This window comes from Rhinoraja longicauda, chromosome 12 (genome assembly GCF_053455715.1).
Source record: "Rhinoraja longicauda isolate Sanriku21f chromosome 12, sRhiLon1.1, whole genome shotgun sequence".
Lineage (NCBI taxonomy): Eukaryota > Metazoa > Chordata > Chondrichthyes > Rajiformes > Arhynchobatidae > Rhinoraja > Rhinoraja longicauda.
Window position 1 is genome coordinate 43,995,579 of NC_135964.1, and position 17,463 is coordinate 44,013,041.

At 49.6% G+C, this 17,463-nt stretch overlaps 1 protein-coding gene across 2 annotated transcripts in view; it reads right to left on the reverse strand.

Annotated features, from left to right (window-relative positions):
- The window catches only part of LOC144598973 (interferon-induced GTP-binding protein Mx3-like), a 35,116-nt gene extending 20,032 nt beyond the window's left edge, over nt 1-15,084 (reverse strand). The window contains exons 1-3 of one of the 2 annotated variants that reach the window (XM_078409646.1): nt 14,987-15,084; nt 2,293-2,485; nt 19-156 (exon numbers count right to left, since the gene is read on the reverse strand). In XM_078409646.1, coding sequence (XP_078265772.1) covers nt 19-156; nt 2,293-2,482 — 328 coding nt within the window. In that variant the 5' untranslated portion in view covers nt 2,483-2,485; nt 14,987-15,084. Of the gene's footprint in view, nt 1-18; nt 157-2,292; nt 2,486-14,694; nt 14,816-14,986 lie in introns of those variants that run through there. The other variant, XM_078409645.1, reaches the window with a different exon arrangement.
- Between the last annotated feature and the right edge of the window lie 2,379 nt (nt 15,085-17,463).

Sequence of the window (17,463 nt, forward strand, 5' to 3'; positions counted from 1 at the left end):
CAATGCTTAGGAACATACCTTTGATAATTTCTTGTTCCACCTCAGCTGCACTATTGAGTTCATACGAATATTCCTTGTAGCTGATCTTCCCCTTCCAAACATTTTCCTTTTTGACATTTTTTAACTTCAATTCAAGTGGGCATCTTGTTACAATTCCTGTCGCAATAAAAAACATTACCAGATATGTCATTATAGAAGAGAATGGTTTTGATAGATGTTGTCAGAACAAACCAGTGCAACTAATAATAATAATAATCAGAATTTAACCTATTCATAGAAACAGAAAATAGGTGCAGGAATAGGCCATTCGGCCCTTCGAGCCAGCACCGCCATTCTATATGATCATGGCTGATCATCCACAATGAGTACCCCGTTCCTGCTTTCTCCCCATATCCCTTGATTCCGTTAGCCCCAAGAGCTATATCGAACTCTCTCTTGGAAACGTGCCTTTTATGGCAGAGAATTCCAGATTCACAACTCTCTGGGTGAAAAGGTTTTCCTCATACTCTCTGCGTTAAAAGACCATCTTAACAGAACAATAAGTTAATCGGGATGACATAAAATAATGGTACTTGTACAATTGTATATCAATTATTGTATATTTATTTGTGTGCTACTGCGTTAATGGGCCTCTTAAGCTGCAGCAAGATAAGAATTTCATTGTGTCAGAAGGAACTGCAGATGCTGGTTTACATCGCAGATAGACAAAAAATGCTGGAGTAACTGCGGGACAGGCCGCATCTCTGGATAGAAGGAATGGGTGACTTTTCTGGTAGAGACCCTACTTCAGACTCAACAATTTCATTGCTCCCTTGCCAGTATATATGACGATTAAATATTCTTGACCCTTGATAGATGGTGAAAATAATGATAAGAAGCTGGCCTATTACAAAAGGCTTGAGTATCTCAGCGGGAAATGCAGTATCTCCGGAGAAAATGGAATGGTGACGTTTTGGGCTGGGACCCTTCTTCGGACTGATTGATGGGGGGAGGGAGAGAGAACAGGAAGCAAGGAAAGACCATGACAAATCAGTGCCAACAAAACAGATCACCTTAGTCAGGGAGGTTCCGACATAGGCTGATTGTTGGCTAGGGCCGGTGTGATCCCAAGAGGGATACACCATTGCGACCTGTGAAACTGGTCATGTTCTTCAGAGGCAGTTAAAAAAAAAATGTTCTAGAGATTTTCAAATAATTTTTCAAATAATTTGGATACAAGATTCCACAGAAAACAATGCGTAATTTTTCCAAGGATGTCTCCCCTATAAGCAGTGAATTCAAACCATCAGATAGAAATAAGATTTAATCACTATTTTATTAAGGGTGGCACAGCGGTGTAGTGGTAGAGCTACTGCCTTAGAGCGCCAGAGACATGGGCTTTTGATCTGACCACACAGGTGCTTGTCCAGAGGAGTTTGTATGTTCTCCCCATGACCTGCGTGGGTTTTCTCAGAGATCTTTGGTTTCCAAAGACGTACAGATTTGTATGTTACTTGACTTGGTGTAAATGTAAAATTGTTCCTAGCGTGTGTAGGATAGTGTTAACATGCGGGGATCGCTGGTCGGTCAGGACTCAGTGGGCCAAAGGGCCTGTTTCCATGCTGTATCCTTAAGCAAAACTAAACCTGGTCTCCAATATCATGATTAAGTGATTAAGACACTTCCACAGTATATTAGAGGAAATTTAAAAAAAAATAGAGATTAGGCTTGTAGTGCAAGAAAAGGACCATACATATTTGGAAAGATAAAAAAAATTATAGTAAAAAGCCAGGCGATTTGTGTTGTAAGGCCTGTTGGGGGGAGGGGAGAGAGAGAGAGGGGAGAGAGAGAGAGGGGGAGAGAGAGAGAGGGAGAGGGAGAGGGAGAGGGAGAGGGAGAGGGAGAGGGAGAGGGAGAGGGAGAGGGAGAGGGAGAGGGAGAGGGAGAGGGAGAGAGAGAGGGAGAGAGAGAGAGAGAGAGAATATTGATCATTCTTATTGGTCTTATTGTTCAACTGCCGGTAATGTTTCATTGACTATTGACTGTTGACTATTGAAATTGTCGCGCTGTCGTGTACCGTTTTGGCTGTGTAGAGGGCATGGTACACACATAAACATGTACACACAAACAAACCGAGAATTTTAGTAATATAATAATAGATAATAAATAAATGGCTTATAATCCTTCCCACCTTGTGATGACCAAGCCTGTTTTGATGAGGGAGACTTTCTGTGTGCCTTTGCACTGTTACCTTTGAACAGTAAGGGATATAAATTTCTAAACAATTAATTATTCACTCCATCAGTCTCTTACCACTCCCTCTGGGAAAGGACACTCCCGAGAGTGCCTCCAACACTGAGCTCTTCCCAGAGCTCTGGTCACCAATCACTGCAATGGCTGGAAGTCCGAGATCCTTATCCACACCAAATCCTCTCAAAGAATCAATGAGATCAATGCATGGTCGCACCTCCTGCTCGTAATGAATGGACAATGGGCTATCCATTGCCTGGAGAGAGAAGAGAGAGAGAGAGAGAGGGAGAGAGAAATAGGACATCTTCCAGAACTATTCACAGAATGAAAAAAATAAGCATGCATTTTCCTTTGTTTTAACAAGAGAGGAGGAGGGCAGCACACAGTTTTGAGGCTGAAGAAGGGTCTCGACCCGAAACGTCACCCATTCCCTCTCTCCTGGATGCTGCCTAATCTCCTGAGTTACTCCAGCATTTTGTGATGCCTTCGATTTGTACCAGCAGTTATCTGCAGTTATTTTCCTACAGTTTTGGGGAATGTGTAGGAAGGAAATGCTGATGCTGTTTTAAACCGAAGACAGACACAAAAAAGCTGGAAGACCTCGGCGGGTCAGGCAACATCTCTGGGGAAAAGGAATAGGTGACGTTTCGGGGGTTGAGACCCTTCTTCAGATTGAAGAAGGGTCTCGACCCAAAACGTCTCACCTTCAGACTGAAGTGCATTTACTTGAGTCAATTAAATTGAAATTTACCAATATCCATCGAGTCTAACCTAATGTGGCTCAGCAAAAAGAGTTAAAAGTGGGCGTAAAATTTTATGGAGGCTCGAAACACTGCGAATAACTCGATTGCAATCATGTCTTTGTACACATCTTGACCCAGACTCACTACCACAGCCACATCTGCTACGACCACATGTCTTTGTGCTGACTGGTTAGCATGCAACAAAAAGTTTTACACTGTACCTTAGTGCACGTGACAATAAACCAAACTGAAGCCGAATCGGAAACTTGATCTCATTGTAATTTTCAGAAAATAAAGACATTTGCCTTCACTGAAATAATTCTTTGTTCTTTCTGTGCTCGTTGTGCTTCTGACACACCAAATGCAGACAACCAGACATCCTTCTGAAAGCCATTCTTTGAGGGGTTAAGAAAGTCTCCATTATGGACCGGAACATTGGTTACTTCCGCTGGTCCAAAAAGCTCCATAGGAAGATGATTTGTCTGTGCCGAATATGTAATTTCTGTTCCCTCCCAAGTTAAAAAAAGCAACTTCATAGCTCTGCATCCAGTCACTGATAGACAATAGACAATAGATGCAGGAGTAGGCCATTCGGCCCTTTGAGCCAGCACCGCCATTCTCCATGACAATGGCTGATCATCCACAATCAGTACCCCGTTCCTGCCTTCTCCCCATATCCCTTGACTCCGCTATCATTAAGAGCTCGATCTAACACTCTCTTGAAAGCATCCAGGGAATTGGCCTCCACTGCCTGCTGAGGCAGAGAGTTCCACAACGTCATAACTCTGAGTGAAAAGGTTTTTTCTCCATCAAGCAAAGGTCTAGTCCACACTTCATTCACCCATTTTTTAATGATGAAGACGTCGCTGGCAAGACCAGCATTTATTACCTATCCCTAACTACCTACAGACTTTCGAAGGTAGACACAAAATGCTGGAGTAACTCAGCGGGACAGGCAGCATCTCTGGAGAAAAGGAATGGGTGATGTTTCGGGTTGAGACCCTTCTTCAGACTGATGTCAGGAAGGCCCTTCAGAGGGTCATCACGACGGCCCAGAAGATCATCGGCTGCTCACTGCCCTCCCTGGAGCACCTGTTCAGACTACGCTGCCTCAGTAGAGCAGGCAAAATAATAAAAGATCCATCCCACCCCGGCCACCGTCTGTTTGTTCATCTGCCCTCTGGTCGACGTTTCAGGTCGATCAAATCCCGAACAAACAGACTTAAGAACAGTTTTTACCCCAGGGCCATACGAGAACTGAACTCTACCTTTGCACTAGGCAACACCGTTAAAAAATCTTGTACTTAATATAATTGTATTTAATTGTATTTATGTATTTATTTGTTTTTGCATTTATTGCATATATGTTTGTACGCACCGTCAGGATTGGCTATTTTTTAATTTCGTTGTACTCGTTGCAATGACAATAAATGAATATTATTATTATTATTATTATTATTAGTGGGTGGTGTAGGGGTTTCGTTCCCTTTGCTCCACTTCGGGCCCAACTGCCCGAGTGATTCTCTCCCTTGTCGGTGGGTCAAACGGCCACCCCGACCACCACACCACTCGAGCGGTTCCCAAGAGAGAATACAAAAGGGAGAGTGGGCGTTTCGAGGCGCCCGGATTCTCCTGGATTCTAGATCTCGGAATTATGGTGGGATATGATAAAAGGTTGACTTGACCAGAGCGTGCTGATGAGAGAAAACAGAAACCCAGACGGACTCAAAGCGAGTCTAAAATTTACAGGCTTTATTAAACAAATGGAAAATCGAATCTCACCAATACTACATAACACGTGACTAAACTTATGCTTTAAACGAAGACTATGGAAAGAAAATTATCGGGCATGTTGTAAAAAAACTTACTTTACACAATTTAATTACAAATACCCCCCCCCCCCCTCCCCCCTCTCCTTCTTGTCTCAACCTCTATCCTATTTCGGGAACTTCACCAGGTCGTCTGGGGTACTTACAGCTAGATCGATGCAGGGTCAGGAGCCGTCCAACAGAGCAGCCGAAAACCAAGAAGGAGCCTTCTCTCTTGCTTGCCTGCTCCCCTTTTTCTACCAGAGAGCTTCTCCCTTGAAAACTCCCAGGTGATCCTCTGGACAAAAGGGTCTTTTGATGATTGCCAGTTTCGATCTGGCATGAACAATAGGCTTCCGATGATAATGGGTTTGCTGATGTCACGATGCATCGGCCTAATCGTTATTCCATCACCTGGATGGGCTCCCATTGTCCCGATGGATGGGCCATTTACGATGATGATTGTCTTGCTGCTGGGCTATTCACCCCCGTCTGCTGGGCTCCGTTCCTTCCTTTGTCTTTTCAAGGTAATCTCGTTATCTCTGTCCCGGCCTTTCCTGTTCTCACCACTCGCATAGTCATGTGGCTGCCCAGGCCCACAGACAGGCTTTGAACTTGTTATTCCTTTATGATCCCTTGGGGGGGGGGGTTTGTGTTTTTGCAGCCAGCATGTCTGTTTTAAAAAAATGTCCAGGTCCTTATCCCCGAGTTCTTCCATAATTTTGGAGGATTTGCCCCAATAACTTAGTGGGATGGACAGAGATAGAATGTAGTCAGAGACAGTGAGACTGACTGGTGGGAGAACTGGGAAACATAGAAAATAGGTGCAGGAGGAGGCCATTCAGCCCTTCGAGCCAGCACCGCCATTCATTGTGATCATGGCTGATTATCCACAATCAGCAACTTGTGCCCAAATCTCCCCATATCCCTTGATTCCACTAGCCCCCAAAGCTCTATCTAACTCAAGAGCTCAAGAAGGGGGAGGGGATGGAGAGAGAGGGAAATCAGGGGCCATTTGAAGTTAGAGGTCAACGTTCAAAGCTACCCAAGCGAAAAATTAGGTGCTGTTCCTCCAATTTGTGCCGGGCCTCACTCTGACAAAACACAATGGAGGAGGCCCAGGAAAGAAAGGTCAAATTGGGAATGGGAGAGGCTGGATAGACTGGAACATTTTTTTGGAACATAAGATGCTAAAGGGTGACCTTATTGAAGGTCTTGAAACTGTGGAGGATTCTAAAATAAGAGGGCATAAGCATAATAGACAATAGACAATAGGAGCAGGATTCAATGTGATCATGGCTGATCATTCTCAATCAGCACCCCGTTTCTGCCTTCTCCCCATACCCCCTGACTCCGCTATCCTTAAGAGCTCTATCAAGCTCTCTCTTGAATGCATTTGGAGAATTGACCTCCACTGCCTTCTGAGGCAGAGAATTCCACAGATTCACAACTCTCTGACTGAAAAAGTTTTTCCTCATCTCCATTCTAAACGGCCTACCGCTTATTCTTAAACTGTGGCCTGCAGATGCTGGTTTAAACCAAAGGCATAAGATGATTGGGAAGAGATTTAAGAGAGAGGGACCTCAGGGGCAACATTTTAACTTGGTCGGTAGTCTGTATTTGGAATGAGGTGCCAGAGAAAGCAATACGCAGATACATTTACAACTTTCAAGACATTTGGACAGATTTCCAAATCCAAGCCAGCGCTGCCCTCACAGCTGCGGCTTGCCTGCAGTCCGTTATCTTTTGTGTTTTTTGTTGTTTTTGTCTTAATTGTAGTTTAAATATGATGTAGTGTTTGCGGTTGTGTGTTATGTGGGGGGGGTGGGAACTGTAACATTGTCTCTCCCGAGCGGAGACCCGACCTTTGTTTCTGGGTCATGTCTCCGTTCCCGCTGCGGCCTACCACTGGCCATGCACCTGGAGCTGGCGGCCTCCGGCTGGGACCACCTGGGCTCTGGTTCGCAGAGCCCGCGGCCCGGACTCACCACCTGCAGCGCTGGCTGCCTTCGGAGGCAGCGGGAGCGGCTGCGACTAGTTTCCAGCACGGGCCGCCTGGACGTCGGAAGCCCGCAGGCCCCTGATTGGGGGCCGACATCGGGAGCTCCGGCAGCAGCAGCGACAGCGTCTTCACCCGCCCCGAATCGCGGGGCTTGGTTCAGCCCGCCGCGGACCTTTCACCGTCCGGCGCGGCCCGGAATAGGCTGCGGGTTTTTCTCCGCCCGGCGGGGGCTTCATTGTTGGGAGCCCCGACCGCCCCGACGTGGCAACTTCAACAGCCTGACCGTGGGAGAAGACGGCAGGGGAAGAGAAAAAGACATTCTGGCCTTCCATCACAGTGAGGAGGGACTGGAGGAGACTCACTGTGATGGATGTTTCTTTTGTTTGGTGTTAGTTTATGATTGTATGTGTTATTGCATTTTTATTGATTATTCTTATTGGTCTTATTGTTGAACTGCGGGTAATTTTTCATTTCACTGCACATTTGTGTATGTGACAAATAAATGACTATTGACTATTGATTTATGGAAAGGAAGGGTTTTGAGGGATACGGGCCAAATGGGGGTAAATGAGACTAACCCAGAATGCCAACTTGATTGGCATGGACAAATTGGGCCAAAGGGCTTTTTTCCCCCATAGACTTTCTGGTCACTTTACATAAAGCATATCACGTGAGTGCACCCTATTGCAGTCACTGCTGAACGGAACGTTACCACAACGCTAAAATTTGAAAGCATTTGATTGGTACAGGTGTCAGCGGTTATAGGAAGAAGGCAGGAGAAAGGGGTTAGGAGGGAGAGATAGATCAGCCATGGTTGAATGGCAGAGTAACTTGATGGGCCGAATGGCCTAATTCTGCTCCTATCAGGTATGACCTATGAACACAAAAGTCTCACATTTGTTTCCCAGTTTTTCATCTTTCACCTTCCAAACTCAGGAAGTAGGTGAAAGGAGACAAAATGGCATTACTCTGCAAAAGGAAGATGCAAAGTACTGGAGTAACTCAGTGGGTCAGGCTGCATCTCTGGGGGGGGGGGGGGGGCATGAATGGTCCATGTTTCGGGTTGGGACCCTTCCACAGACGGATTGCAGTGGCAGGATAACAGCTGGCAGAGAGGACAAAGTCAGGCAAGTGATATCGGAAGGACCTGCAGATGCTGGTTTAAAGCAAAGGCACAAAATGCTGGAGCAACTCAGCGTGACAGGCAGCATCTCTGGACAGAAGGAATGGGTGACGTTTTGGGTCGAGACCCTTCTTCAGGCAAGTGATTGATGGGGAGGGGGGGGGGGGTGATTGGCACAAGATTGGACAAAGGCCAGAGATGAATAGGAGACAAAAAGCTGCAAGATAAGGAGAGAAGAGGTGCAAAATTTGATGTCCTTTGTGTACATTGGACATGAAGGTACCTGGAACTCTGCCAGAATTCCTCTGGATGAATAGGGTTTTCCAGGTCTGTGTTTTACTTTCTTTCGTACGGAGTTCGTAGTTATTTTCCAGTTCATCTGTGGAAATTATTCGTTTTTTGTTTCATCTTTTTTCAATTACAAAGAAATAATCATGTGTTTATGAGATGGGGTTATTTTAATGATCAAAGTCAATAGATTAAATATAAACCACCAATTTCAAAGTTAAAAAGGTTGTCACTTTATGTGACTGATGAAGAACGCATACATAGAGTGTAGAGAGGAACTGCAGATGCTGGTATATACTGAAGATGGACACAAAGTGTTGGTGTCAGGGGTTATGGGAAGAAGGCAGGAGAATGGGGTTAAGAGGGAAAGATGGATCAGCCATGATTGAATGGCAGAGTAGACTTGATGGGCCGAATGGCCCAATTCTGCTCCTATCATGTTTTGTTTTTTTAAACTCAATGGGTCAGGCAGCATCTCTGTTGATGTCAGAGATGCAGCCTGACCCACTGAGTTACACTAGCACTATGTGTCTATCTTTGAAGAACGCGCAGGGTTGTGTTGTCTGCCACGTTGTAATATCATGTTATGGCGTGGTGTGGTAGCGCAGCAGTTATTGCTACAGATTCAGAGTACCAGGGACCTGGGTTCCATTCTGACCTCTGTGGCTGTTGTAAATTCGATCTGAGTATGCAAGTGACAAAAGACTAAAAGGGGAGTCAATGGGCATTTTAGAGAAATTGGTATTGGAGAATGGGACAAATGGGGAATGGGCCTGCTGGGGCCAGTATGAATCTGATGGGCCAAGTGACATATTTCTATGTCGCAAATCAGTAAACACATAGCATGTAACAAAGATTTCACATCCACACTGCATCAAGTTCAACAGCATAATCAAGGATTAATCTCACCCCGGTCACTCCATCATCTCCTATCTGCCCATCAGGCAACAGGTACAGAAGTGTGAAAACGCACACCTCCAGATTCAGGGAGTTTCTTCCCAGCTGTTACCCTGCAACTGAACCATCCTAACGACAACTCGAGAGGAGTCCAGAGCAACCACCTACCTCATTTAAAGACCGCATGGATGAACTCCAAAAATTGTTCATCCCTGTCCGGCGAAAATAAATAAAATGGGGAAGGCGGTTCACCTGTGGCTAACGAGGGAAATCAAGAACAGTGACAAATCCCAGAAAAAGGCACAAAAATTGGCCAGAGGAAGCAGCAAACCAGAGGACTGGGAGAAATTTAGAACTCAACAGAGGAGGATAAAGGGGTTAAAGAAGAGGGGGGAAAAAAAGGGCATGAAAGAAAGCTTGTTGGGGAATATAAAAACTGACTCTAAAAGCTTCTTTAGATATATTAAAATGAAAAGATTAGTGAAGACAAATGTAGGTCCCTTACAATCAGGCAGGTGAATTTATAATGGAAAAACAATAAAATGGCAGAACAGTTAAACAAGTACTTTGGTTCTGTCTTCACAAAGGAAGGCACAATCTCCCAGAAATACTAGGGGACCGAGGATCTAGTGGAAGGGAGGAACTGAAGGGAATCCACATTAGTCAGGAAATGGTGTAAGGTAAACTGTTGGGACTGAAGGCAGATAAATCCCCAGGGCCTGATGGTCTGCATCCCAGAGTACTCAATGAGGTGGCCCTAGAAATCGTGGATGCATTAGTGATCATTTTCCAATGTTTTCTCGACTCTGGATGTTCCTGTGGACTGGAGAGTAGCTAATGTAACCCCACTTTTTAAGAAAGGAGAGAGAGAGAGATAAAACGGGGAACTTTACACCAGTTAGCCTTACATCGGTAGTGGGGAAGATGCTTGAGTCGATTGTTAAAGATGTAATAGTAGCGCATTTGGAAAGCAGTGACAGGATTGGTCAAAGTCAGCATTGATTTATGAAGGGGAAATCATGCTTGACCAATCGTTTTGAGGATGTAACAAGTAGAATGGATAAGGGAGAGCCAGTGGATGTGGTGTATCTGGACTTTCAAAAAGCCTTTGACAAGGCCCCACGCAAAAGATTATTGTGCAAAATTAGAGCACATGGTATTGGAGGTTGGGTATTGACATGGATTGGTTGGCAGACAGGAAGCAAAGAGTAGGAATTAACGGGTCTTTTTCAGAATGACAGGCAGTGACTAGTGGGGTGCCGCAAGGCTCAGTGCTGGGACCCGTTAGTTACAATATATATTAACGATTTAGACGAGGGAATTAAATGTAACATCTCCACCCTCTTTGCGGGTGACACAAAGTTGGGTGGCAGTGTGAGCTGTGAGGAGGATGCTATGAGGCTGTAGGGTGACTTGGATAGGTTGGGTGAGTGGGCAGATGTAGTATAATGTGGATAAATGCGAGATTATTCACTTTGGTGGCAAAAACAGGAAGGCAGATTATTATCTGAATGGTGTCAAATTAGGAAAAGGGGAGGTGCAACGAGACCTGGTGTGCTTGTACATCAGCCACTGAAAGTAAGCATGCAGATAAAGCAGGCAGTGAAGAAAGCTAATGGCATGTTGGCCTTCATTGCGAGGATTTGAGCTTAGGAGCAAGGAGGTCCTACTGCAGTTGTACAGGGCCATGGTGAGAGGGCACATGGAGTATTGTGTGCAATTTTGGTCTCCTAATTTGAGGAAGGACATTATTGCTATTGATGAATTGCAGCGTAGGTTCACCAGGTTAATTCCCAGGGGATCAACTGAGCTTGTATTCGCTGGAATTTAGAAGGATGACAGGGGATCTTATAGAAACATAAAATTCTTAAAAGGATTGGACAGGCGAGATGCAGGAAAAATGTTTCCGATGTTGGGGGAATCCAGAACCAGGGGTCACAGTTTAAAAATAAGGGGTAGGCCATTTAGGACTGAGATGAGGAAAAACTTCTTCACCCAGAGAGTTGTGAATCTGTGGAATTCTCTGCCACGGAAAGCAGTGGAGGCCAATTCACTGAATGTTTTCAAGAAAGTTACATTTAGCTCTTTGGGCTAAAGGAATCAAGGGATATGGGGAAAGAGCAGGAACGGGGTGCTGATTTTAGAGGATCAGCCATGATCATATTGAATGGCGGTGCTGGCTCGAAGGGCCGAATAGCCTACTCCTGCACCTATTTTTCAATGTTTCTATGAGACCCTTGGACGATCTTTCATCAGACTTCACAGGAATTTACACTGCACTGTACGTACACTGTACACTGTGGACGGCTCGATTGTAATCTTGTGTAGGTTTTACCACTGATTTTCCGGCACCCTTGTTTTCAGTCTTACTGGGTTATCCATTTTTCCAGATCAAGCGGTCAAGTAATAACAGTTCAACAGCAGAGCTTTATTTGTCATTCGGTACCAAGGTACCGAACGAAACTACATAGCAGTCACACACAAAAACGAACACAAGACACATGACCCCAACACAAACGTCCATCACAGTGACTCCAAACACCCCCTCACTGTGATGGAGGCAACAAAACTTCCACTCTCTTCCCCACGCCCACGGACAGACAGCTCGTCCCCGACCGACCTGCACAGTCCCCGCAAGGGGATGGAAGTCCCCGCGGCCGAGTCGCACCGGGCGCTGAGACGTCTCGCGGCCGAACCGGGCGATGGAAGGCCCCGCGACCGAGCCGTGCGCAGCTAAGTCCCGCAGCCGAGCCACACCGGGCGATGTTAGGCCCCGCGGCCAAGCCGCACCGGGCGATGTTAAGTCCAGCGGCCGAGCCGCACCAGCGATGAAAAGTCCCGCGGCCGAGCCGCGCGGTTAGGCCCCGCGGCCCGGGCACTGTTAAGTCCAGCGGCCGAGCCGCACCAGCGATGTTAGGCCCCGCGGCCGAGCCGCACCGGGCACTGTAAAGTCCAGCGGCCGAGCCGCACCAGCGATGTTAGGCCCCGCGGCCAAGCCGCACCGGGCAATGTTAGGACCCGCGGCCAAGCCGCACCAGCGATGTTAGGCCCCGCGGCCGAGCAGCACCGGGCGATGTTAGGCCCCGCGGCCAAGCCGCACCGGGCGATGTTAAGTCCAGCGGCCGAGCCGCACCGGGCACTGTTAAGTCTAGCGGCCGAGCTGCGCGATGTTAGGCCCCGCGGCCGAGCCGCACTGGGCGATGGAAGGCCCCATGGCCAAGCCGCACCGGGCACTGTTAAGTCCAGCGGCCGAGCCGCACCGGGCGATGGAAGGCCCCGCGGCCGAGCCGCACCCCGCGCCATGAGGAAGAGACCTAAAAGAGAAAGGTTTCCCCCCCCCACCCACACCACCACCCCCCCACACATACACAACCAAAAAAAAACAAAAACCATCCCAACACCGACACACAACAAAAAAAAAAAGGAAAAAATACGAACAGACTGCTAGCGAGCCGCAGCCGTTAGGCGCCGCCACTTCCGCCACTGGGTTGGAAGCTGCCCAAGTGAAATAACACAACGAAACTACACCTCTGGCCCGCTAACAAAATACCCCTCCCGTGGAATCCAAAGCACCATGGAGTGCCAATAACTTAAATAAAACAAATATGAAGAGTAAACTGAAAGAAAAATCCATTGTATCCGAATCTGGTTATAAGTGGGTGCGTTAAAATGAGGGTTTACTGTTATGGGAGATTAATACGATATTATTTTATGCATGATATTATTTTATACATTAGACATTGTTACGGTATTATTTTATACATTGTTGTTTAAGGTTTGTAACTACTTAGGCATTAGGCGCCGTCTCTGCAACAAATTCCTTACCCTTGACACGTCTCTGTAACATAACACTCCTTTGCTTTAGCTTGTACCTTTGCTTTAGCCTTGATGATAAGGGTAGCAGAATCCGAAGGGATGCGGACATTCATCAATGAGTAGGATTTAATGGTGGCAAGAGAAGAGATAAGGAAAAACATAGGCCTTGGGGTGATGGATGGATGTGAGGCATGGACTAGCAGGAAATAAGGGAGGCGAAATATGAAGGGATGTGAGCATTGAGATAAGGATATATTACTAAATGGGATTTAATGGTGGCGGGACAAACAGGTACTACAAAGAAATGAAGGACTGAAGAAAGGAGTGTGGGTATGAGGTAATGCAAAGGAGATAAGGTTTAGAAAAATCCTATAAAAATAGGCTGCCCGGTGTGCTAAGTGGGCAGTCAGATGGTTGACATCCTGATTGTTCCAGCCGTTGTTTGCAAATAAAGGCTTTTAACTTCTTGAAGAATTCTCCGTGTCATCTGTTTCATTTCGAACACCGGTAACCACGACACTGTATTGCCTTTGCAAAACAGTTCGGAGTGAGGATTGAGAGCATAGTTGTTGACAAGGAGTTTTGGGAAGCAGCCTTTTAGAATAAATTGGACAAATTCGAGGGTGAGAGGGGAAATTGGTGGGAGGAGGGGCTGTGGGATGGTGCGTGGAGGCCAGGCAGAGGTGAAACACGAAAAAAAATAACACTTTGAACCAGCAGAGGTAGAAGTAGACAGGGCCAAGGAGGGATTTCAATGTTTAGATGTAGATAAATGAAACTACACATCTTGTATATGTAGGTGACAAATAAACTTGACTTGACTTGGCTCACCACTGGCAACGCCACCTGTGGCCGCTCAGGAAATTTCAACTGAACACTTTATTTGGTCTGGGTTATAAAGGGAACACAAAATTGCCGGAAAGTCAATGTTTAACCTGTGTGTTGTCTTTCCGCTGACTGGACAGCAAGCAACAAAAAGAAGCTACCTGGGTACACGTGACAATAAACTACACTGAATGTGCGGGAAGGAACTGTATATGCTGATTTACACCGAAAACAGGCACAAAATGCTGGAGTAACAGCGGGACAGACAGCATCTGTGGGGAGAAGGAATGGGCAACATTTTGGGTTGAGACCCTTCTTCAGACAACTAAACTAAAGCAAACCAAAGTAAAGAAAGGTGGAGAGTAATCTTAATTTAAGAACTTTTTGTAAAATAAATCTTGGCAAAGGCACCTGTAGGAGCCATTTATGCTTAATTCATGCCCGCCCGCAATCACTGCCTCCCCTCTCCTCACTACCCTCACCCGGGGGACACTCCTGAGCAGGAGGGAGATGGTCGGACTGTTGTCCACTAATCCCTCCAGCCCGCCCGCCCGCCAGCCAGCCCTCCCTCCCTCCCTCCCCTTGGGGTGCCGTGTTTGGTTCCGACTTCCCGCTTGATGTGGGTGGAGCAGTTGCCGTCGCTAACAGCCCACCGCTGCTGCTTGATGACGCGGTCTCCACCAACTGCCGTCGCCGACAGCCCACCGCGCGCTGCTGCTGCTTGATGACGCGTTCTCCACCAACTGCCGTCGCCGACAGTCCACCGCGCGCTGCTGCTGGTTGAGGACCGGCTCCAGCATCGCAGAGGGCAGCTTCAACCACATACAGTCGAAAGCAGACGGGAGATGGTCGGATTGACGGTCGTGGGTTGAAGGGATTCATTCTTCCCTTCTGTCCCTTCAACCCACGCACGGCGTCCTCGAGTCCCCCCTCCCGCCCGGGCCCAGCGCCCCGCACCGTTACCGCACACAAGCCGCAGCGCAGCAGGCAGCTTCTTCTCCTCCTTCAGCGGCCGCTGCCACCGACGGCCCCGTCGCGACTTCAGAAAGATGGCGGCCTCCTCACGCTCCGCCATCTTGTGCGCGCCTCCCGCCGCATCTCTCTCCTCTCTCCCCTCACTTCTCCCCCTCCCCACTCTCAGAGACCCGCCGCCCCCCCTCGAGTAGTCCCACCTGCGCTATCCCCTCGAGTAGTCCCACCTGCGCTATCCCCCTCGAGTAGTCGCACCTCCGCCGCCCGACTCGAGTAGTCGCACCTCCGCCGCCTGACTCGAGTAGTCCGACCTCCGCTGCCCGACTCGAGTAGTCCGGAGCTCCCTCCTGCTCCCTGCACGCTCGTTAAGTGCCTTTCGCCGCCAACGGCTCCACGGAGGGGAGTGGACGTGGGGGTCGAGTGGGTGGAGGGAAGGGTGGGGATGGGAGGGGTGTGAGGAGGAGAGAGTGGGGGAAAGGGGGGGGGTGGGTGAGGAGAGAGTGGGGGGAGGGGGAGAGTGGAACTGGGGAGGGGGTCAGCGGGGGTGGTTGGGGGAAGGAACAGTGGGGGTTAGGGAAGAGTGGGGGGAGGGAAAGAGGAACAAAGGTGGGTGGGGGAAGGGGACAGTGAGAGTGAAAGGGGAGGAGGGGGTGGGGAGGAGGGGGTGGAGAGGAGGGAGGGGAGGAGGGGGAGGCTGGGAGAGGAGGGTGTGGGGGGAAGTGGGGGTGACAGTGAGAATGGGGGTGGGGCGAGTGTGGAGGGGAGGGTGGGGATCAAGGTGGGGGGAAGAAAAAAGGGGGGATTTGGAGAGTGAGAGTGGGGCTGGGGAGGAGAGATTGGCGAGGAAGGGTGGTGGTGGTAGGGGAAGTTAGTGCGGGTGGGGGGAAAGGGGACAGTGGGTTCAGGGAAGATGGGAGAGTTGGGGGGGGGGATTAGGGGGTTGAGGCTGCTACACCAATACAGGAGAGGCTTTGCGTCCAAGGCTCCTCGGTCACACCCTCTCCCCTTCCCAATACCTGCCTTAATTGTGCTCCCCCTCCCCTAGAGGAGCACGGCACCACAGTGAAGGAGAAAGAAGATGGCAGGACGGAGTCAGTGGCTCCCTTTCCCCTCCCCCCCAATTCCCCCCTCCTCACCCACCCCCATTGAGATTTTTAACAAACAATTTATTTTAAAGGAAAAACGTGATTTCCCCAGGTCGCAATGTTCCCGTTAGCGGAGCCGCCCGCCCGCAATCATCGCCTCCCCTCCCCGCTCTCCCCGCTCTCCCACACCCGGGGGACACTCCCGAGCAGGAGGGAGATGGTCGGACTGATGGTCCGCTCATCCGTCCCTTCAACCCACGACACGGCGTCCTCGAGTCCCCCCTCCCGCCCGGGCCCAGCACCGTTACCGCACACCGGCCGCAGCGCAGCGGGCAGCTTCTTCTCCTTCAGCGGCCGCTTCCACAGATGGCGGCGTCGACGAAGGGCCGCTGCCACCGAAGGCCCGTCGCGACTTCAGAAAGATGGCGGCCTCCTCACGCTCCGCCATCTTGTGCGCGCCTCCCGCCGCATCTCTCTCCTCTCTCCCCTCACTTCTCCCCCTCCCCACTCTCAGAGACCCGCCGCCCCCCCTCGAGTAGTCCCACCTGCGCTATCCCCCTCGAGTAGTCCCACCTGCGCTATCCCCCTCGAGTAGTCGCACCTCCGCCGCCCGACTCGAGTAGTCGCACCTCCGCCGCCTGACTCGAGTAGTCCGACCTCCGCTGCCCGACTCGAGTAGTCCGGAGCTCCCTCCTGCTCCCTGCACGCTCGTTAAGTGCCTTTCGCCGCCAACGGCTCCATGGAGGGGAGTGGACGTGGGGGTCGAGTGGGTGGAGGGAAAGGTGGGGATGGGAGGGGTGTGAGGAGGAGAGAGTGGGGGAAAGGGGGGGGTGGGTGAGGAGAGAGTGGGGGGCGGGGGAGATTGGAACTGGGGAGGGGGTCAGCGGGGGTGGTTGGGGGAAGGAACAGTGGGGGTTAGGGAAGAGTGGGGGGAGGGAAAGAGGAACAAAGGTGGGTGGGGGAAGGGGACAGTGAGAGTGAAAGGGGAGGAGGGGGTGGAGAGGAGGAGGGGGAGGCTGGGAGAGGAGGGTGTGGGGGGAAGTGGGGGTGACAGTGAGAATGGGGGTGGGGCGAGTGTGGAGGGGAGGGTGGGGATCAAGGTGGGGTGGAGGAAAAAGGGGGGATTTGGAGAGTGAGAGTGGGGCTGGGGAGGAGAGATTGGCGAGGAAGGGTGGTGGTGGTAGGGGAAGTTAGTGCGGGTGGGGGGAAAGGGGACAGTGGGTTCAGGGAAGATGGGAGAGTTGGGGGGGGATTAGGGGGTTGAGGCTGCTACACCAATACAGGAGAGGCTTTGCGTCCAAGGCTCCTCGGTCACACCCTCTCCCCTTCCCAATACCTGCCTTAATTGTGCTCCCCCTCCCCTAGAGGAGCACGGCACCACAGTGAAGGAGAAAGAAGATGGCAGGACGGTGTCAGTGGCTCCCTTTCCCCATCCCCCCCAATTCCCCCCTCCTCACCCACCCCCATTGAGATTTTTAACAAACAATTTATTTTAAAGGAAAAACGTGATTTCCCCAGGTCGCAATGTTCCCGTTAGCGGAGCCGCCCGCCCGCAATCATCGCCTCCCCTCTCCTCTCTCCCTCACTCTCCCCGCTCTCCCCGCTCTCCCACACCCGGGGGACACTCCCGAGCAGGAGGGAGATGGTCGGACTGATGGTCCGCTCATCCGTCCCT